Genomic DNA, 22,606 nt, shown 5'->3' with positions numbered 1-22,606 from the left:
TTAAATGAATAGAAATTAAGCTTTACAAGCACGACCCAGAGGGTATCTTAACACTTATTGAATTTAAATCAAGAAACATAAAGTCTTCTCTTGTAAATGCCAGATGTGTTGTCTTCATGAGGCTGTGTCATGGTAAATGCAGTCACACACTGTGTTACTTCACACCTCCTTTAGAAAGTTACCAGTATTCACAAGAAATGGCTTAAATTCCCTCACTTTCTTCTTCCCCAGGGCCTTGCTGAGAACACTCAAAAACTCTTACTTAGATTCATTTACGCATATTTCCAGCTGCTAGTATTTCAGTATTCATCTGAATTCTCCTAAAGTGAAAGTCCATATACTGAATGTCCTATAAATGTCTGAAGTAATTTAAATTGGAACAAGGTAAAATCAGAGGCAATCTAATGAAGCTTTGCAAAAATCTTCAAAGCACTGAAAGATTTCCCATCACAGAAAGCCTAACTATATTTAGGCTGCTGTTCTTAATTAGAGGAAAAACTGGTTTGTGTTGGTCTTGATCAGGGTAGCAATGCCTGGTGGAAGGAGCCAATTTGTTGTCCAGGGTAGCTGGACTCTATCAGAGGATATCCAATGATTCCTGGATGGGTCAGAGGTGCTTCCTGGATGAATATCAGACAGGTAGGATTGCTCTCTCTCGAGGACTTCATTTTGTATGCCACTTATCACACACCGAGCTGAGTAAGTCAATCCCTGAAGCCACTAGCTCATTAAGAGGCTAAAGACACTCCAAATCTGGGGATAGCTCCATGGTCCTTGTGAAATAAGAACATGATGATTGATACAAGTAGAATCTCTATATCCATAGAGAATGTTATAGTTGAATCTATAAGGGGATAGATTTGGTTCTTTCAAGGGGGCATCTTTCTAGAGGGTTATCCTCAAAGGAGTGAGATGAGAGTAAGAGATTACAATCACTGCCTATCTCAGCTAAACAGTGGTTTATTCATCAACAAAGATCTTGAATGTACCAGGATCTGCATCAGGATATAGAAATGAACAAAGCATAATATCTAAATTAAGGAAGTTTGACCTATTTTCAGAGAAGGATGCAATTTATTATTATACCATGCAGGAAATGTGCTAACAGGATCATACACAAGGGATTATAGCAGTAATCCCTTGTTACTGGGACAGATACAGAGGAGACCTAACTGAGCTTTGAGGGGTGAGTTGGTAGGTTAAAAATGTTTCCAAGAAGTGGGATTTCATCTCAGTCTCAAGAAGAATGGGACATGATCAGCTGGACAAACCAAGAGGTAAATGTTAAGTAAAATAAATAGCAAGAGAAAGTGTGGAGCAAAGAGCACAAAAGAAAAATCACAAATCACAAAGTGGGTTGAAGTAAACACACAAGGCGTGACTGTGAGGGGAGATGAAGCCGGAGAGATTGGTCATATACTAAGTGTTAGTGTACGCCGTGTTGGATGTGGTGTGGCTTATTTAGATGTATGTTTACACTTAAGTGAATTCAGAGCAGAAGGAAAGTTCAGACTCATTTTCAATATAGTTTTAAATTTTATCACTGGCATAACTTTAAAACCTTGCAATATTCTGATCCTGTGAGATGAAGGATTCATTACATCAAGTTCTTTTGACTTCAAGAGTACTTCTATGCCATCAATAATCATTCAGATGAAAACTGAATTCAGTTACCAGAAAGAAATTCTGCCCCAGATGTGGCACCTCATCAGATTTCCCATCTTAGTGTGAGGTGGAGTTTGGCAGAGTAAAAAGGCAGGGCAGATAAGTTAAAATGGGTTCCTCCATTCCCTCCGCAACTTACTTACATGTATGAATAGTAATGGAGGGTAGCGTAATAAAACTTTATTTAGTGATTTTAGAGTTTCTAGTATATATATTTTTATAACCCTGTAAGACAGACTAGGGAATTTTAAGACAATTTTGGTTTATCATGTCTCCTTACCTGAGGTAATAGTAAGTTTTTAATTTAACCTGTAACTTTTTCTGGCTGCATTCAGTCTTAGTTGCAGCATGTGGGATCTTTCCTTGTGATGCACACACTCTCCAGTTGTGGCATGCAAGCTCCAGAGCATGTGAGCTCACTAGTTCCCAGCATGTGAGATCTTAGTTCCCCAACCAGGGATCAAACCTGTGTTCCCTGCATTGTAAGGTGTATTCTTAATCCCTGGACCACCACGGAAGTCCTTTTAACCTGGAACTTGATACAGAAAAATGTCTAATTAATCAAACAGATTGTCAGGTGGAAAATAAGTCTCCATCAATAAAATGCATGCATGCTCAGTGGCTTCAGTCATGTCCGACTCTTTGTGACCCCATGGTCTGTAACCCACCAGGCTCCTCTGTACACGGGATTATCCAGGCAAGAATACTGGTGCGGGTTGTCATTTCCTACTCCAAGTGATCTTCCTGACCCAGGGACTGAATTGGCATCTCTTGCATCTCCTGCGCTGACAGGCGGATTCTTTACCACTGTGCCACCTGGGAAGCCCCTGACCTACAAAGTATTAGGTCATTAATTCAGTCTCCATACTGAATTATATTCTTATATCAGTTCCTTAGAATTTTTAGCCTTTGGGTATGCTAAGCTTTGGTTGAAATTATTTAGCAAGTGGTTAGATATATGCAAAGAGTTTTATGCTTTAGAAACATTCTTGTTTTATCAAAGTGAAAAGATAAATATCGTACATGTTGAAAATGTGAAAATGTTTCTGAGAGCTGCCAACTCTTTGGGTGCCACCAAGTTGGGTGGCATAAAGTAAATAGGAAAAAGAATGCTTATCAATTTTGTCAAAGATTATCTCTGACTTTCAAAATAAAGATAGGCATCAGTGTGGTTTGGGGAATCCATCCTTCAGGCAGCAGCTACAAAGTCTGGGGCACCAGATGTGTTAGTAAGCTCCTTCCAGGGAGATATTGGCAGCTTCGTTTTATCATAATAGAAAGCCAGAAGGAGAAGGTGAGGAAAATGTCCACATTTTCTTGTTCTCCGGGGCAGATCACAGCCCCTAGATGTGTGCTAAAATTAGAAGTCAGATCCTCAGGCAGAGCTTGTAGGATATGAAGGTAGACCCCTTGTAGGAAGCGGCTAAGAGATGAGAGATTTTGCCTGCTCTCCCTCTGCTGAGCCCTGGGGGATGGTAGTATTAATACATGCTTCATCTGGCAGCAAATTATATTCGGACACAGAGACTGCTTTGTCAATAATTTGTCTAGCACAGGTTCACTGCAGGAATTGTAATAATTTCACAAGCCAATAGTATATGGGATAATGTCTCTTAATAAGCCAATAAAGAAATAATCTACTCCAAACCATCAACAGACTAATTACAATATTGTTTCAGGCAAGGGGAGATAAAAGGAATAAAGCCCAAATTTAGTGAAGGAGTACCTTTCTAGGCATTGTTCTTGGGAGAGCTGGCTTAGCTAACCGTGAGCTGATGTCCAACTGCTGGTGCAAAAGCAAAAGTCCGTTGTTGCTAGGGTTGTTGCTAGGGTACAAAGATGCCAGCTTGATGGGAAAGATGATTTTCTTCTTGGGGCCTCTGCATGGTTTTCACCACTGCTGGCAAAGAATCACCTTGCCCAGCCAGGAACTAGTGCCCCAAGGTCTTTGGAAAGCTATTTCGATTAGCAAGGAAAAGTTGCCTTCCCCAGGCTAAACACTTTTCAGTTGCTGGTCAAACCTCTTAATATTTGAAGCTTAAAATCCTCTAGCCAGAGTCACTCTTTCACAAAAGTTCTTTTATTTATAACAAAAAGATTTATTTACTTAATTTTTTGGCTGTGGTGGCTCTTTGATGCTGCTCGCAGGCTTTCTCTAGTTGCAGTGAATGGGGGCTACTCTTCATTATGGTGCACAGGCTTCTCTTATTGTGGAGCATGGGTTCTAGGTGGTAGGCTTCAGGAGTTGCAGCACATGGGCTCAGTAGTTGAGGCTCACTGGCTCTAGAATGCTGGTGCAGTAGCTGTGGTGTATGGATTTTGTTGCTCCATGGCCTGTGGGATCTTCCTGGACCAGGGATCAAACCTGTGTCTCCTGCATTGCAACATGGATTCTTCACCACTGGGCCACTAGGGAAGTCCTCAAAGTGCTTATTTATCAATAAGCTCCCAGCTGTGCCTGTCAATAGCTGAGCTACTGAGTGTTCATGTTAATGATGATATCCTGACCAAATTTTCTCAACATAAACAACTTCATTAGAACAAAAAGCAATTGGATTTTGAATCATATCAGACCAATACCCAACAGTGCACAGGTGTGGGCATGCCTGTTAAGAAGCGCTCCTTTGTTTACCATAGTCTTGTAGGTCTCATGGACATAAACCATGTTGGCTTCCAGGACTAAGTGCTGGGGGTTGGGCCTGTCCCTCAAGTGAAAGTGTTAAAAGTAGGGGCACCAGATGTGCAGTCCGAATCCTTTGCTTCTGAAGGTGACACCAGGAGTTGGGTATTCCCTCCCAATTGTATGCCATGGTGCCGAGATTGGGTTGTATTGCCAAGGCGTGTCTCAGCTTTTCTTACCCGTTTCAATGTGGTATATTCTCATTTGCCCAATGTGTAGGAGTTGCTCAGCTAGTTTCTTGATTTCTTCCAGAGGGAATGGTTCCATGGATGCTTGTAAATTTGGCATGCCTTCCAGAGAAGGAGTTCAGGAGCCTTCCATGCTGTCATCGTGGTGGACCTCAGGCAGGGGATGGATTTAAACTGAAGTCTCACATAGCTCAAATTAACCCAACAGTGACTGGGAAACCTCAGAAAGTGCAAATACAGAGCGAGGCTCGTGACTTTACATCTCAAAATAATTGAGAATATTCCTGTATTATTTCCTCCACATTCAAGTAGTTCTTTCTCTTTGTATTTCACAAATCTATTCTTTCCCATTTTAACTACAGTTGACCCTGAATGACATGAGATTGAACTGCACAGACCCACTTACATATGGATTTTTTAAAATTAATATATACTACAGTACTACACAATCCTTGTTGGTTGAACCTGAATATGCAAAGCCATAAATAAGGAGCTGACTGTAAAGTTATATATGAGTTTCCAACTGCACGGGGAGTCAGTGCCCGTAACCCCCATGTTGTTCAAAAATCAACAATATTGTCAATTTCACTTGGCATTTTTGTTTGTTTTCTTCTCAGAACAGAATCTAAGAGACAAAAAATGAGGCATAATCTCCCAGGCTGCAACTGATGAAGGTAAGTTTTTACCTAGATTCTGTGTGGTTTCACATGAAATCAGAGACATTGTGTAGATACCTGAGCTCATAACCAGTCCTTCTGAAGTGGAATCACTAAGTTGGGGCTTAAAAATACGTAGAAGCTATGTGGAAAACCTCTTACTGAAATGGAGCAGGACCCTGTGGTCCTTGCCCCCTATGTCTTCAGCCTGCCTTTTGTCTGTGGAAAACTTTACCCAAAGAATGAGTTTAATCAAAGAAATGAGAACATGCAGAAACAAAGGAAAACAGTCAAAAAAGATCAAATAATATTAGTGTAGTCGTTAAGCATCATCATAGACCTTTTATTCCTTCCTATGTGCTATAGACAATCTTCTGAGCCGTAACTGGGGAGCTGTCTTATATCTTATAGATACTGAAACCCCCCTAGGTGGAGGAGTTAACTACATGATGAGCAGACTCTGGCCACGACAAAAGCTGCCACAGTTCTGAGAATTGGCCTCAAAGAAATGGAAACACACTGACCCTGGAACTGAAGATAAAGTGCACCTAAAATAAAATGATGCTGATCAGACCACCTATGACCAATTTCAAGATAACTGCCAGAGCTGACTATGCTGTCTCTGCATGTATCCACCTCCCTCAGACTATAAAATCTCTTACCCACTGATTGTCAGTTGAGGGGAGTGGGCCTTTGGACCGAGGTCCGCCTCCCTCTCTCTCCTAGTTGCTGGCATCCAAAATAAAGCAAACTTCCCTTTCCACCAGCTTGGCCTCTTTATTAGCTTTTGCGCGGTGAGCAGCTGACCTGAGTTAGGTCACATTATTATCAGAGAAAAGCCCTCTTGCTGCCAATTTATTCATTTGTTAACAAATCTTTAATAATGCTTAGCAGGCCTGGTGCTCAACCTTGGGAATTCAGCTGTGAATAAGAAAGGCAAAATCTCTGTCCTCACAAGGATTATACATTTGGGTGGGGTTGAGAAATTATACACCAGTAAACAAATAAATGGCTATAGAACTTCAAGTTACAACATGTGCTTTGCTGATGCCTACCAGCCAAAGACCACAGAAAGCAACTCCCACAAAACTGAGTTTGCCAGCGCTGGAAACCTCGTTCAATGGAAAATCATAGATCCCAATAAGAGAGTATATGTATGGGCCCTAGTGGCTAAGACGGTAAAGAATCTGCCTGCAGTGCAGGAGACCCAGGTTCAGTCCCTGGGTGGGGAAGATCCTCTGGAGAAGAGAATGGTAACCCATTCCAGTATTATTGCCTGGAGAATTCCATGGACAGAGGAGCCTGGCGGGCTACAGTCCATGGGGTCTCAAAAAGTCGGGCACAACTGAGGTTCTAACACTTTCTTTTTAGACAGGATTTAGACTTGTGATTTGAGGAGTATTCTGAAAGTGTGGTTTTACTCTGCTTTGGGTGTTTTCAGAAAATGAGGGTAATTTTTTGACTAGATATGATGGTGGTTTTACGCTAGAGGTAGAAAAATAGAGCTTAGTTAAAGGGGCCTCAATCAAATTATGTGGGAAGAAAGATGTTTGATCACTTCTGTGGTTTGTGGTGTTCTTGCTTTTGATTTTGCTCAGACACAATTACAGAGTGGTCTTGTTTATTGTCTTTTGCCATCAGGGTTAGAGTGACCCTGTCTGAAGTCTTATACTATGAAATCATTTAACAGGAGGGCACCATAGCCTCACTGCTGGTGCCAGGGCAACTCCCAGTTGATTGCTGTCAGTGGCTGCTTTTCTTTTATTTTTCACATAAGAAGGAAAATAAAGTAAGTTAGATGAAATGAGATGGAACGCATTCAGGGAAGTATGGCCGTGGACCAATAAAGAAAGTTAGATGGATGTTGACTCAGGGATGAAGGTTATTTAAGAAAAGGCCTCACTGTATGCATATCATGTGTGCAGAGATCTAAATGATGTGAAAAATAAACTATGAGAAGGTCTGCAGAAGACCATAGCAATTAAAATAATGGTTGAGGCATAGCAAGGAGGCTGAAAAATGCAGTGCCTGAAATAAGTTAGCAATACATTTCTCTTTCAAGTAACAGTCTGGTTGATCCAGGGTGGTGAGGCAGATTTGGTCCACAGCATTGTTAAAGGATTTAAGCTCTATCGATCAATGTCATCTTCAAGAGAATGGTATTCATTTGTGTGTTTAAAATAAATTCACATTTAAGACCAAAAAAAACAAAACAAGGAAAAAGTCAAAGTTCAGGGAATTAAGTTTCTCTTTAAGTTATAATAGACCCACCAGTTATATTTTTAAATTTTTTCTACCCATTATCTGTTGACTCCAACTTAGGCATTCCTATGAAAAGGGAGGCTTGTCTTTTAGTGGGTGTCCTGTGTCCAGGAAAAAAGATTTTTAACCAGAAAGGCTTTCCAGAAAAGAAGTTTCAGCATCTGTAAAGGCTCTGGAGCAGAACAAACTGGATATGTTAAAGGAATGACAAGAAGGCCAGTGTGACCAGAGGAAGTGAAGCCACTCAGTCATGTCTGACTCTTTGCGACCCTTTTTGGGCTGTAGCCTATCAGGCTCCTCCGCCATGGGATTTTCCAGGCAAGAGTGCTGGAGTGGGTTGCCATTTCCTTCTCCAGGGGATCTTCCCAACCCAGGGATCGAACCCAGGTCTCCCATATTGCAGGCAGATGCTTTACTGTCTGAGCCACCCAGGAAGCCCTGAGACTGGAGGAGGATGAGCAGAATTCAGTAGAGTAGACAAATACCAGAGCAGTTCAGGCCTTTCACGACAAACTATGATTTTATTCCAAGTGAAATGGAGGGAGTTCCCTGGCGGTCCAGAGGTTAAGACTTCACCTTCCAGTGCAGCGGGTGCAGGTTTGGTCCCTGGTCAGGGAGCTAAGATCCCACATGCCTCTTGGCCAAAAAAAAAAAAAAAACCAAAGCATAAAACAGAAGCATTATTGTAACAAATTCAATAAAGGCTGAAAAAAATGGTCCACATTTAAAAAAAAAAGTGAAATGGAAAGACATTGTGGGGGATTGAGAAGAAACATATGGCATATAATCTAATTAATATTTTTTAGAACCTTGTTCAGCTATATGGATGTAGATAAATAGAAAGACAGTGAGAAAGTGTTTAGGAAGAAATTGTCACAGTCCTGCGAGAGGGGGAATTCTGCAAATTACAGCAATAATGATGAATGATGTGGCAAGAAGCAGACAGATTTGAGATGTCTTTTTGAATGCAAAGCCAGCAAAAGTTCTTAATAGATGAAATCCCAGGTTTGTATTAGAGTGTGAGTGCATGCTCAATCACAAAGTCGTGTCTGACTCTTTGAGACCCCATGGACTATAGCCCACTAGGCTCCTCTGAACATGGGTTTGTCCAGGAAAGAATACTGGAGTGGGTTGCCATTTCCTTCTCCAGGGATCTTCCCAACCCAGGGATTAAACCTATGTCTCCTGCTTGGCAGGCAGATTCTTTACCTCTGAGCCACTTGGGTGGTGGCGTGTTACAGAGAAGAGTTAAGAATTATGACTAGATTTTTTTTTACCTCAGCAGGTGGTAGGACCATTTACTGACAAGCAGAAATGAAGCAGTGAACCTCAGAAGAGAAGAGACAGTTCCTCCACTGAAATGGAACGAAGGGTAAATGCTAGGGGATTGTTATATTCAGTTGTAGGGAAATGATATAATTTTCTCCTTATTGCTTTGAATTTTAGGTGAGATCATTAGAAAGGCATCTGACAAATGTGAGGAGAAGGAAGAGAGTTGCAATTCAAGGAAAAAGATAAGATATAAAACAACCAGGAGAGAAAATTAGAGGCAAAATTTGTCAGGCAAATGAAATAGGGATAAATGGGCAGTACTAAGGACCCACTTGAGATTTGGGATCACAAATTTTAGGTGTGTCTCTTCAACAAGTTGGGGGTTTTTTCTCCAGCTATGTTCAGCTTCTCAGGTAAGGTCAGAATCAACGGGAGATTTCAGTTTAACTAATGGTGTTTCCACAGGCTCATATAAGGTAGAAGGACAGGATGTTGAGTATAGTAAGATAGTGATTTTTGTTTTGGATGATAGAATCTAAACTAAGTAAAGTGCAAAGTGAGAGTGTGATTCCTAGTTGAAAAGTGAACAGAGGTGGGCAATAGATTAAGGGAGATCATAAATGGTAGAGTGAGAATCATAGATTATATGAACTAAAAAGAGAAGATGACATGGATAGAGGGAGCAGAGTGTTTGAAATTGAGATTTTTGGAGAAGTTGAATTTATTGAGAATGTAAGTTCTATAGTATGACTGTGGAAATGATGGGATGAGATGAAATGGTTAAAACGTTTATTATTGGAAGTGAAGATGTCAGGGACTGAGGGGGGCGATTGTGGAGGGATTTTGCCCATGTAAGTGAAACTCCTCTTGGATAATGAATGAAGCAAGTAATAGGAGAGCAGCCGTTGTTCAAAATGCCAAGGGTTAAACCATGAAATTGTGTTATGCTCTGTGGTTTTTTGAAGGAGAAAGGAAAACCCGTATGAAAGTGGCTAGAAGAACTGTTAAATGTAGTGTGGTTAATATATTCCAGGCACTGTTCTAAGCATTTTATGCCATATCAGACCACTTTACCCTCACCCAGATCTGACATTTTGTAGCTGAGGGAACAGAGAGGTGTACAAGATTACTAGTGAACAGTGGGGCTGAATCTGGGCATTCCGACTCCAGAGTGGACACTCTTAATCACTATAGAATAGTTTCCTTTTTAGGATCAGCTCCTTGGACACTTTTTAATGTTGAAGCTGATAGGATTGTAAAAGATGGTAGGGAGGTGGTTATGAGAAATCATGATTTTCCCAGAAAAAAACTCAGAGATTGGTGGATTACACTTAAACCCTACTAAGTGGAGTTTAGCCTACAGCAGGGAGTGCTCTCAACTAAAGGACACAGAGTTCTCAAAACTCCTTAATTCCAGAATAACTCAAAACCTGGTTATCTTCCTTCATAGATGACTATGGGACTTGGTTGCAGTGCTGTAAATAGAGGTCCTCATAGGTCTCCTGTCAAAGCAGGAGTCTAGGAGACCACTGTTAATGGTGGGTTGAGAGGACTATGAGGGTTTACGACACCATAACTACAGTCTTAAAGGAAATTTATGAGGAGTTATTTAAAGTATTCCTTTTGCCTCAAAAATGTTCTCCTAAGTGGGAAACATATTAGTCACACAAATTCCACAGTGAAGTTAAAAATAAAGCTATCATTTACTGAATGTGAGGGGGGAAAGTGGATAAGGGTAACTATTCTAATGGAAGTAAATTTGCAAAGGAGCATAGTTCTGATGGCTGTTGTCTTTTTATTAGCTGTTAAGTTCATTTAACAGAAAAGCAAATTCAATCTAAGATCATTCATTAAGATAAGCATAATTAATAATCCATTAATCATTCTTTGAAGATGGTCCTATTTTACTTCTATTACCTTCCCCATAGCTGAGATTAATGAGTGAGTCTTGGAAAAGAGCATGTGTTTCAGTTCAATAAAACATTCAAATGATAAAACAGGTATTACTTTGTTCTGGGTTAATGACAGGTAGGCTAGACTTTGCAGTACAACTGTTCTAATCTCTTTTAATTTGGTTTAGAATGGCAAAAATTTTAACTGTTTCAACAACCCATTAAGTGCTTTGCAAAATGACAAAACATTCTATGTGACTTGATTAACATCTACTCCAATTATGCACAACACTTCATGCTCAAGATCTAGATTTATTTTAAAACATTTAGTCCAATTTATAGTAATGCGGGAAAAAAATCACATCTAATAAACCACAACTGTAGAAGAGACAAAACAATTGTGCTGTCACATTTCCACACAAATATAATTTATATTTCATTAAAAGAAATCACAATCACGTGTAAATAAAGTATTTAGCCTCTCAGTAGTAGTAAGAACCTCTTTTGAGTATGTAGGGTCTTCTGGGTTTATTTTCATAGAGCTGCCGTTTCAGAATGTAAGGAATTTTTCTCTTTATCACTTCTTCCTTTTCATTTTTGTCATTTCCAGCATCAAGAATGTCTTCCTGAATCAACTGCAAGATAGACAGAATATGAATCAAACTTACATGCATAAAGTCTTCCATTTCAGTGTTTCATCTACCTTTTATCTCATTTGCATTCAGACAGTAAGACATATGTGGATGATGTGGTTCATAGCAATTAAGTGTTTTGCTTAAGGACAGGTAGATATCAGGTGGCTGAGAGGATGAAAACATGATTGTTTGATTCTCTGTTCAGTATTCTCCCTAGTTCATCAAGCTAGCTTTAAACTTTTTTTTTTAATTTGTCAAGGCCATATTAATACCTCCAAATGAAAAAAAAATGCACTTAATGTTACTTTCAGTTTTTCTTCAATGTATGATAGATCAAAAGATGGAAATATATCATAAATCACAACAAATATAGAGATTTGAATTTAGTGAACCAAGTTCGGCCTCAAAGGTCAATAAAAATTTATATTCCATTGTTAATGATTTGAATTGAAAGCCATTCTAGAGATCCATTTCTCAGTCATAGAGAGAGGAATGCTTGTTCTGCCTACTTGCTCAGCTGTTTTAGAATTAACATGTGAAAGCTCTGTTTAAGTGTTAAAGATCTTTTGTTTGTGCTGCTTTAATTAATCATTAAAATCAAGTTCACATTCAAAAACTCAAGGGAGTTAATCTTCATGTAGAATCTTGCTTAATAGCTCATTGAACATGCTATATTCTAAAATTAGTCCCAAACACCTTTTCAGATAGTACTGTTCTGATTCAAAATGCTCAACCAGCATAAAATATTTAGAAACTCTTCCCAGAGTTTTGCACATGATTTACAAAAAATTTTTAAACAAGTCAATGCTAATGCTCAAGATAAGAATTATATTCATATTTGTGATTGTCTGAACTTTGGGGTAACTATAACTAGTACTAATAGGAGACTGTTTTTAATCATAGTCTGTATGCATTGAATCATATCACAAATAGCTGTCAGCCCACAGCTATTCAATTTCAGAGAAGGAAAAACAGCTACTGTCAGACAATCTAGTTTCTTAATCTTTTGTTTCTCTGTGCACATAATCTGTAATTACTTGTACCACACTCTGAATAATATTATCATTTCATTTTAAACCACTCTATAACATTTCAAGTAGCAAAAGTTTTCATCTTATGTGCACCTGATTTTTGTGTATTATAGTTTATTAAGGTTTTTTTTATTTTCTGAATAAACAGCACATAATTGACTTTTCCCAATTTTCCATGTTTTACTGACATAATAGTTTAAAGAGAAAATCATTTAACTGGAATTGGAATTAGAGGATAAAGAGTCCAGCAAGAAAAATTAAAACCAGTTTTTTCATTTTATTTTAATCTGGAAAATATTTTTTTTGGTTTACAAGCTAGAATAAATTCTAGAAGTTCTGCACTGCATTTCTTCTTTTCTACAGGGTATCTCTGTGATAGTGTGATAGAGATGGTTATATTAGCAGGAAAGGCACCCTCAGATCCCCAATGTTGGTGTAAACCCTGAATATGAAACATGAAGTAAATTTCTCTTAGGGGTTAATCTGAAAAAAATGTTTCTGTTGTTGGGAAAATTATAAATTTTCTTAAAGCATTTTCATCTGCCTTTTCTCCTTCAAATATTTTCAAACCAAAGGTGGTGAGTGACCAGTGTAATATTTTTAAAAATTTTAATTTCATTTTTTAATTTTTAATTGGAGGAGAATTGCTTTATGATTTTGTATTGGTTTCTGCCATACAACAATGCAAATCAGCCATAAGTATATACATACACCCCCTCCCTTTAGAACCTCTGTCCCACCCACCCCCATCCCACCCCTCTAGGTCATCACAGAGCACTGGCTGGGCTCCCCGTGTTATATAACAGTTTCCACTAGATATCTATTTTACACATGTGGTGTATAATATACATCCATTCCTTCGTTGTAGTTCTGTATAGTGAAATTTGGCTTTATTAGCCATAGTGAGTCTAATTCAGCTTCTAAGGATGATTGAAATCCACAATCCACACATTCAAATAAAATAGAAATAGAAGTATAAATGGAAATATACAAATATATATTCTTATCATTCCAGTTTTATTTACCTAATATTTTCAAATACAAATGAAATCTTTTGTGTTCTGTGTTTATTTATAAACAAACACACAGGACTGAGTGTTTCTAAGAAAACGTTTTGAGTTTCCTAAATTTCTTCGGTATGCCACCACCACCAGCACCAAAAGTTGCCTAAGCACGCCTTCCACAATAAAAGCATGTGGATCAAATCTGCCTTAAGATAGATCCCCCTTTAGAGACCAAAGAAAAGATATTTGCTAAACTTCAAATATTTGCAAAACACTTTGAAGATCTGAAGGAATGTTAACCTCAACACATGGTTTATTCTTCCTTAATATTCGTAAGTCTTCCTGTTATGATAATTATCAGGATTAAAACAATCAGTATAAATGAGAGTTAACTAGTATAACCATAATCATATTCATATTTTGCTTTTGTTTTACCTCCCAATGTTGAAAGGCCCTGCTGTGACAGATTTTTCGGAGCTGGTATATCGTCAACATTGCTTCCAGGCTAAAGCCATCTAAGGCAGCAGGAAATTTCCTTCTTGTAATAAGCTCCTCCTCATGAAACTCTCCTGTTTCCTCAGCTTGGCTGTTCAGGTTATTTATAAGACTGCAGACATTCAGCAGGCTCATTTTCCAAGAGGGAACACTTGCCTTACTGATCTGAAATGTAGAAAGAAATAGCTGTTGTAATTAACCTTGTGTTGTATCAGTTAGAAATAAATTTCTACTGTGCTAAGCCATTACCTTTTAGGACCTAACTGTTACTCTAATCTAACACTGTTATTAACTTAGTAACTTCATATCACAAAATTGAATAGCTCCAAATACTTCATATCCTCTATTTAACAAAGGCAATAAAGCTAACACACATAAACACACACATACACAAGCACAGAAAGAAAGAAAATAGAAATTACAGTAAGTAGAAATGCATAAATATATATGTATACATCACAGGTGAAAATATTAAAATACCACTCTCTCTTTTTATACTTCAGGTTAGTGTCTAATGGAACAGCAACTATGATGATACTAATAAATATGGCAATTATAGTATTGTGAAACCACAAATCTATTCCACACATTAATAGTTGTCATAGGTAGCATCAAAGCTGACTAATTTATTTATCTGAAAATTATAATATTTTCTAAAATAACTATCCTTTTCTAATAAGACCCTGTATGAAATCATTATTACCATAGTAAACAACCTTCTCATTTGCCAATTTTAGGAGAAATTAAATGTGAAATAACATAAAAATTAATAAACCTCAAAGGACACAGATGAAAGAAAGCATAATTTTTTTCTAAGGAATATAAAAAATTTTTTGTAATGAACACAAAGCTGTGATAAGAAGACTCAAAAACATTAGTATCGATTCTATTGGTGCCAATTCTCTCTGAATTATTCTCCAAATGCAGTGCAATTGCAAATCAATGTACCAATCTGGAAAATATGGGGAAACTGGAAGAAGAGGGAGTGATGGAAATAATTATGAAGTTAATTTCGAAGTATGAACGTGTGAGAACCAAGAAAATTTAGGAAAAGAAAGGTCATGAGGGAGGACTTACTCTGCCAGATATCGAAAGATATCTTAAAGCTGCAGTAATCAAAGAGTAATCAAAAAAGCTGAGCACCGAAGAATTGATGCTTTTGAACTGTGGTGTTGGAGAAGACTCTTGAGAGTCCCTTGGACTGCGAGGAGATCCAACCAGTCAATCCTAAAGGAAATCAGTCCTGAATATTCATTGGAAGGACTGATGTTGAAACTGAAACTCTAATACTTTGGCTACTTGATGCGAAGAACTGACTCATTTGAAAAGACCCTGATGCTGGTAAAGATTGAAGGTGGGAGGAGAAGGGGACGACAGAGGATGAGATGGTTGGATGCATCATTGACTCAATGGACGTGAGTTTGAGTAAACTGGGAATTGGTGATGGACAGGGAAGCCTGGTGTGCTGCAGTCCATGGGTTCACAAAGAGTCAGACACGACTGAGGGACTGAACTGAACTGGACTGAATCAAAGAGTAAATCAATAGAGCAAGAATAAATATTAAACTCAAAAGAGAATATAATGTCCAAAATTTGATCCAAGTCCATATGATTGAAAAGCATATAGCAAAGTCTGCATTTGAAGTCCTTGAGACAGTTGGCTCAGGGGAAATCTGGATTTAGATCTAGTTATAACTTTTATTGATATATTATTGTCTAACAATATCCAGATGGGTTAAATATGAGTAAAAATAAAAATATGTAAATATATAGAATTTATTTTATAAATTTGGAAAAATATTGTTAAGCAAATAACCAAACCAGAACCCATAAAGAAAAAGATAATTTTACACACATAAATTTGTAAATTATCTCTAGAAAACTAACAGCCTGAACTAACATCAAAAGCAAGTTATAATGTAAAAGCTGTCACAAAACGCTGATATACTTAACACAGGAGGAGCTCTTCAAAAAGAAACTGGGGAATACTCCATAAAAAATATTAAACCTCAGGCAAATAATATGAGCAGACAGGCACAGAATCACTCATCAAAGAAGAAATATGTCACAGAAATATGTGGAATGACGTTCAGCTTGGCTACTAGCAAATCAAGGATCCTAAAAGTATAAGTACACTCGATGTACTTATGAGGATATGGAGAAACAATACTTTCTCTTGTAAATATTTGTTGGTTTGAGTAAACCTTGCAATAACTTCTTGAAAAGTGTTTTTAGCTAAATGTATTAAAATTGTAAATGTGCATACCCTTTGATTAAGATTTTATCCTAGGGACATGAAAACCTCTAAGTACAAAGATATTCACTATAATGTTTTCAACCAGTTTGGAAATCCTTTCAACTATGCCCCTGGAACATGATTATTAGCCTGTTGCTTCAATTTTTCTGCCATGGGAAACTTAAGAGGCAACATACTTCATTCCGTGGCAGCAACACCTTATGTCTTGCCAATTAAGGCAATGCTAAAATTTTATACTCAGAAAGCTCTTTAGAGATCATCTGAATATTTTCCTTAGAACACTAGCTTTGTACTCACTGTTTTTAAAAAGGAGTTTTGCTGTCATGTAAATTGGAAAACTTGAGTTTAAAGGAAACTTAAAAGCTTCTTGAATTTAGTATCACAGAATTTTTTGCTTGTAAATATTCATTAAAACTTTTCAGTGTGTGTATATGTTAGTCATTCAGTCATGTCTGACTGTTTGCAGCCCCATGGACTGCAGCCAGCCAGGCTCCTCTGTCCATGGACTTCTCCAGGCAAGAATCCTGGAGTGGGTAGCTCTTCCCTTCTCCAGGGGATCTTCCCCACGCAGGGATCGGACCCAGGTCTCCTGCATTGAAAGCACATTCTTTACCATCTGAACCCCCAGGGAAGCCAACTTTTCAATGGTGCCAACATAATATCCAATGCTCCTCAAACTAATTAGCCACAGAATGCTTTATTCATAAATTATTTGTCAGGACTTGTGTTGTCTGATTAATTTTTGGTTGAGAAAACAATAAAGCATCTTCCTCTCTTCTGCCAGTTAAAACAGTCATGATATCACTTAGCAGTACTATTCAATATTACCTTAGCCCCTGTCACACTCTGGAAGCACAGCAGAGAGAGCGCTTTGGACCATACAGTATCTAAATAGACACGCATTGATATTTGAGAACATTTCTTAGGAGGTTTAAATAGTTTACTCAAGAAAATGACAAAGACTCTTTGATGAAATCTGAGTCAGGCTCCCCTGAACCCTCTTCCTGATGAGGTCCCGAACTTGGTCTTTGTCCTTCATCCAACTGAGTCCAATTTTAGCAAGAAGCCTTCGGAGTCAAGTTCGTAAAAATGCCTCACTGTTGGTAACTGATCATCCTAGAATTCTGCTGAGCAGTCTAGCAAGAATCCTCCTATATTTAGAGTTTCCTTTTAGTAATTTTCCATACACTGATCCCCCTCCCCCCACTCCAGCCCTGCTCCTTGGCTGTAAATCCACACTTGTCTTTGTTGTCTTTGGAGTTGAACTTGACCTTTCTACATACTGCAGATAGTTCTCTTTCTTAATAAAACTATACTGAAGCACTAGGATTGGTAATGAAGAGAATTGTATTGTGAGAAAAAATCCTTTATCTTCCACTTCTCTTCAAACTTTGCCATTTCTCTTGACTTTCTGTTGCTACATTTTAGTGTCTAAACAGTTTTACTTTAAAATTGAAACTGCTCACATATTTTACCTTTAGAGTGGAAGGAAGAAAGCTGGAGTTTTTGGAAGCTTTTAATAATGGAATTATTAATAGTATTACTAATTAATAAATAGTATTAATAGTACTGTCCTTTTAAAAATTGAAATACAGTAATTAGCTTAAAATGGTCAAAGGTTAGAGTTTTTATTTGCATAGAATATCCACACCAAACATGAATTGAATCAGAGAGAAATAAGTGGTAGTAGTTTTGTACAAAGCAAGAAATGAGCTTTTTGTTTCCATTTTAGCACCAAAACTGGGATAATTATGCTTCTGAGTGCTTCCTCATAGTAGTCTGTATTTTACTTATTTCAAAGAGGCAATGGGATTCAAATTTTCTTCCATGATCTGTTTTAGAGATATATTCAATAACTGAATGAAAGAGAAATATATAATTGTGTCTACACTTTTGCTATGTATTTTTCTTAAGAATAAAACTAAACCACACCATATACTGGAATTGCTTTTCCCTTGCAGTATCTTCATCAGGGAAGGAATCATAAGCAATCCCACATTTTCGCAAAGATTTTGGAGATTACTTCGGACCTTTATTTATCAATTTAAACTTGAAATCATAAAGGTAAAATCTCTACTAAGACACTAAGGCATACTAATCTGCTTCATTATTCAAATAAGACTATTGACTTCACTTCTCTTCTATTTATGAGTTGAAGTGACCGTAGTCATGGATATTCTGATTAAATATTAAACAAAGGGTCCATTTTCTTAAAGTTAAATATACTTGGTCACTGAGTTTTAATGACTAAATAAAATTTGATCATTTGTGATAGGAAGTCTAACAAGTTATGGCAGAATTTGGTTTCAATGTGTTCAACTTTTATAGATCTGGGCAATTGTGGAAATACCCAAATGTCTTTTAAGGACCATAGTAGAAAATATGTCTGTTAGCTTTCAGATAATAATGCCTCACATTCTTAAACACACACACAAATGGGTATTTCCCCTTCACATCCACTACTGAACATAATTCTACTTATATGCTAGAGGTATTGCCCTGGATATCTGCCCAGTATATCTTTCATCACGTAATTAGGGAAGACCTGAGGTGGCAGGAGGAATTCTGAACACCTACCTTCTTATCACAGCATCTGTGGAATCTGGAGTCCTCAACTTGGGGACCCGTGTTACCGCAGTGATTACACAGGGTGACTGCCTCACTTCAAAATATGTTTTTGATTTTTTGTTTTGTTTTGTTTTGTTGAGAAACATCCTTTGGTTGGGAACCCTGTTCTCTAACCCTACATTTAGATATATTCTGATTATTTCATTCTGGGTAAATCAAAATTGTATAGTAGCGTGGTACCTGGGTATATTCTAATTGAGTTTTATTCTTAGGTATAGGCTGGAGTCTAAAAACCTTGCTTTCAAGATCCCAAGAGAGGAATAATAAGATCCAGTACAAAGTTTTATCTGATTCAGTACAAACAATAAGCAGGTTCCAATAACATTTCTGTTATGGGGAGAATTTAAATCCAGAGGAGGACTTCATGTAAATGTCCCACTCCAGGATTCTTGCCCGGGAAACCTCATGGACAGAAGAGCCTACAGGCCACAGCCTATGGGTTGCAAAAGAATTGGACATGACTTAGCAACTAATCAGCAACGACCAGGAGATCATAAACTCCCACCCCAACATTTAAAAATGAGGACACAAAGGCAAGCACTGTTAACTAACCCCCTTGCTTAAGATCAAATTGTTCACAAGTCACACTTGTAGGCTTAGATCTCCAGGTTGCTGTTTGCTTATCTTTGCTCTTTACTTCCTGTCACATCTCTTTTACGGATTTCACGAACTTTCTTTTTTTTTTTCTTTTTTTATTTTATTTTTTTTTTTTTATTAGTTGGAGGCTAATTACTTCACAACATTTCAGTGGGTTTTGTCATACATTGATATGAATCAGCCATAGATTTACACGTATTCCCCATCCCGATCCCCCTTCCCACCTCCCTCTCCACCCGATTCCTCTGGGTCTTCCCAGTGCACCAGGCCCGAGCACTTGTCTCATGCATCCTTCATTCTTAATTTAGGAACTCCATTTCACTCTCCCCAATATCAAAACAAAAGGCAAAAATGTCATTTAATTTTCATTTATGTGTTTAACTTGAAGTCAGTGTATCTTTCATCATATACAATGTGATTGAAATGGAGAAAGGATTTCCACATAAATAATATGTAACTACTTAATTAAATTTGCAATGTAGTGATTGATATCACCAAACTTCTGTCCCTGTCACATCGATACCTTTAAGTCCTTTGAACTTAAGGAAAAGTTTCCCCCAGAAGGAAATGCCTCCCAATGAGCTTTTCAGTCACAATGGGAAGCTATTACTATAGGAAAAGGACACCATGTTTATAACAAGAGTTCATATGTTTTTCAGTCTTTGGTTTAGAAAGAAAGAAAAAGTTACCTTTGATGTATGCATATTGGTCAATAAATCTGTTTCTAACGCTTTCATTTCCTCTTCTGAATCTGAGTAAAATCAAAACCACATGTTTACTATATAACCACATATCATATAATTATAACTTGGATACGTAAGATTAATCTCAAAAAACTTTGTTTTAGAAGTTTATTGTCTTTACTATGTATTTATTCTCCTTATATTAATATTTTTTTAAAAAGCAATACAGTTTTATTTTAGGCTAACAGAATAGAACAATAGAAGCACTTTTAGGAAAATAGGCACATGATTTTATGCCAAGAGAGCTCTCAATGATTTGGAGTTGTTTAATCTCTAAATCTCAGGATAATAAAATGTGATTATACTACAAAGATGTCATCAAATATGCTGGTTAATTTTTATTGGCAGTAGTTTACATAGGTAGAGTATATACATATTGTTATTTTCAAAGCAACATAATGAAAAGGTAAGTACAAGACATTTTTTAAAAGACAAAACCAAAGGAAGTTACTTATTGATAATTTTGGAATAAGAAAGATACTGAGATTTGTTTTATTTGGATGCTATTTTACAAAACACACTTTGAAAGATTTGTTTCTCTATATTAAACTGCTTAAACTCTACTCTACTTTTATCTATATTAAACTACAAGGATTTAGAATTATGTATACTTGGCAATTTTATCACAGGTTATTAAAAAATTATTTAAGCAAAAGTAGAGATGTCCACCAATACATGTACAAGAGTGCTGAAAGTGGACTTCTGATATTTTTTAGAACATCCTTTCAGTTTCCACTAAGGAATATTTCACAGAGAAGAAAAATTTGGAAAATACATAAGATAATAGAAATAAAGTTACAGGACACTATAATGAAAATCAGAGCAGGAATTTGAATTTAACATTTCAGTGTCATATTTATGACATTACAGTATAAAACAGGTTAAATGATTTTTGCTACCCTTATCCCTTGTTTTTTTTTTAACCTTGATGTGATCATTCAGTTATTTTTCAAACATTAGTTGGAGCATATTGCAATCATTATATTTCATATTGCTCTCTAAAATTTGAAATTTATTTTCAAGGTAAGCTATTGATAGATATTTAGCAATGTATGATTTCTTCTTAATTATCACATGCAAAATACTCTATAGGGAAATAATTGTTATCAATATAAGAATGATATTATTCTAGTTACATTATGTATTGAATGACATGCAAGAAAATAGTGAAATTCATAATATGTCTACTTGTCACAGAAAAAAAGTTACTTAAAATATATTCTTAAAAGAGCTTGGCAATTTTTTGTATTTTCCTAGAGATCATTTTCTACAAATAATGCTTTATCCAGTTGATTCATTAAACATCAATATTCATTTTAACTTAATCCACACACTATGAAGAAAATAATTTTTGATGGGGAGAAGCCACCATGTCTGAAGAGAATGAATGAAGATGAGATAAAACATTTCAAACAGAGTCAGTTTGAATTATGAGTTTGCATTTTGACAGGCACCACTTCTGTACTTTTCAGTAGATCAGCTTGATTTAAGTTTTACATATTTTTTCCCCCAGTGATTACATCGCAGACAGGAGCATGAAGTGTCTCACTGAAATCCCTTTTACTACCTAGCAAATTTTAAAAGGGGAAGGAAAATTTTCAGTTCTTGCGATCATAAAGACAGAGAAAGAAAATATCAGTTTCTACCACTAAGAAGCAAACCAGAATAAGGGAGAAACTCTTCTCCCCAGATACATTAGCATTAGTAACAATACATTGCAAAAACGGAAAAAGAAATCATTGCAGGGAGCTGTGAAATGCAGCTGAGCTTACCTGAGCACAGACTCCAGGAGCTGAAAGCCAGGAGTATCATGCACACCAGCTGGATTTTCATTCCTGCCATCATCTCGAGCCTTCTAGCAAGCCAAGTTCATAAACGTCGGGACAGGCTGAAGGGGGCCCTCTAGCACTTCCCCCTGCCTTCAGCTGACTTTGGAAGTACTGAACTATGAGAGATGCTGTGACCATTCCCTATATATATGTGCAGGAGATGATGTCATAAGTATAGAGAGATTATCTCTTCAGGATGTACCCTTCATCTCCAACCCACCCCACTTCCTCCTCCCCTTTTCCTTTGTCCCCTCACACCTCACCCCCACTTCGGAACCTCCAGGATCAGTGACATCTTCCCTAATTGCCACTGCTGCTCCAGATTAATGACGCACCGAAGGAGTCATTCAAAAGCAATTCCATATAGAGAATATTGGAAAAGAACTTCCAGTACTATTATTTCCCCCATTTCCTCTCATTCTCTGACTCTAAGTTGTCATTCTGATTTTGTGAAGCATAAGATCTGTTATTTCTAATGTGAGCAAAATCTCCAGGATGAATGCCTAAAGTCAGTAATTCCTTAGGTTTGGAAGTTGTTAAAGAGTTAGGATTCTTTTGAACAAATGTTTTGTGGTTTCAGGATTAATATAGTTCTGCTGTATACTGTTGCCAATACGCTGGAAGAAGAAAGGAGGTCGAAGATAAGCAGAGAAGCAGTTATAATACTATGTTAAGCAAGAGAATTTAGAGAAAGGAGAGAAAACCAATTTTAAGGGAGACGAGTAGCTCTAAGAGTATTATTTCCTAACAAATCGTAAAATCTATATAAGTA

General features: G+C 37.2%; 1 protein-coding gene across 1 annotated transcript; it reads right to left on the bottom strand.

The window, feature by feature from the left end:
* Positions 1-10,498: 10,498 nt before the first annotated feature.
* NTS (neurotensin) lies at positions 10,499-21,970 on the bottom strand. The gene is made up of 4 exons (XM_043880702.1): positions 21,778-21,970; positions 19,952-20,013; positions 13,721-13,945; positions 10,499-11,250 (listed from the first exon to the last, which is right to left on the bottom strand). The coding sequence occupies exons 1-4, from the start codon at positions 21,848-21,850 to the stop codon at positions 11,098-11,100; spliced, it is 513 nt and encodes a 170-aa protein (XP_043736637.1). The 5' UTR covers positions 21,851-21,970; the 3' UTR covers positions 10,499-11,097.
* Between the last annotated feature and the right edge of the window lie 636 nt (positions 21,971-22,606).

The sequence above is a fragment of the Cervus elaphus genome, chromosome 3 (assembly GCF_910594005.1).
Source record: "Cervus elaphus chromosome 3, mCerEla1.1, whole genome shotgun sequence".
In the NCBI taxonomy this organism is placed as follows: Eukaryota; Metazoa; Chordata; class Mammalia; order Artiodactyla; family Cervidae; genus Cervus; species Cervus elaphus.
The sequence above is the reverse complement of the archived record's forward strand: the minus strand, read 5'-3'. Positions and strand labels throughout refer to the sequence as shown.

Excerpts from the sequence above, each read along its gene's own strand:
- NTS (XM_043880702.1), bottom strand. The coding sequence starts at position 21,850 with ATGATGGCAGGAATGAAAATCCAGCTGGTGTGCATGATACTCCTGGCT. Across the intron at positions 20,014-21,777 it reads CTCCTGGAGTCTGTGCTCAG|ATTCAGAAGAGGAAATGAAA; the intron begins GTAAGCTCAGCT and ends GATTTTACTCAG. Across the intron at positions 11,251-13,720 it reads GGGCCTTTCAACATTGGGAG|TTGATTCAGGAAGACATTCT; the intron begins GTAAAACAAAAG and ends TCTATCTTGCAG.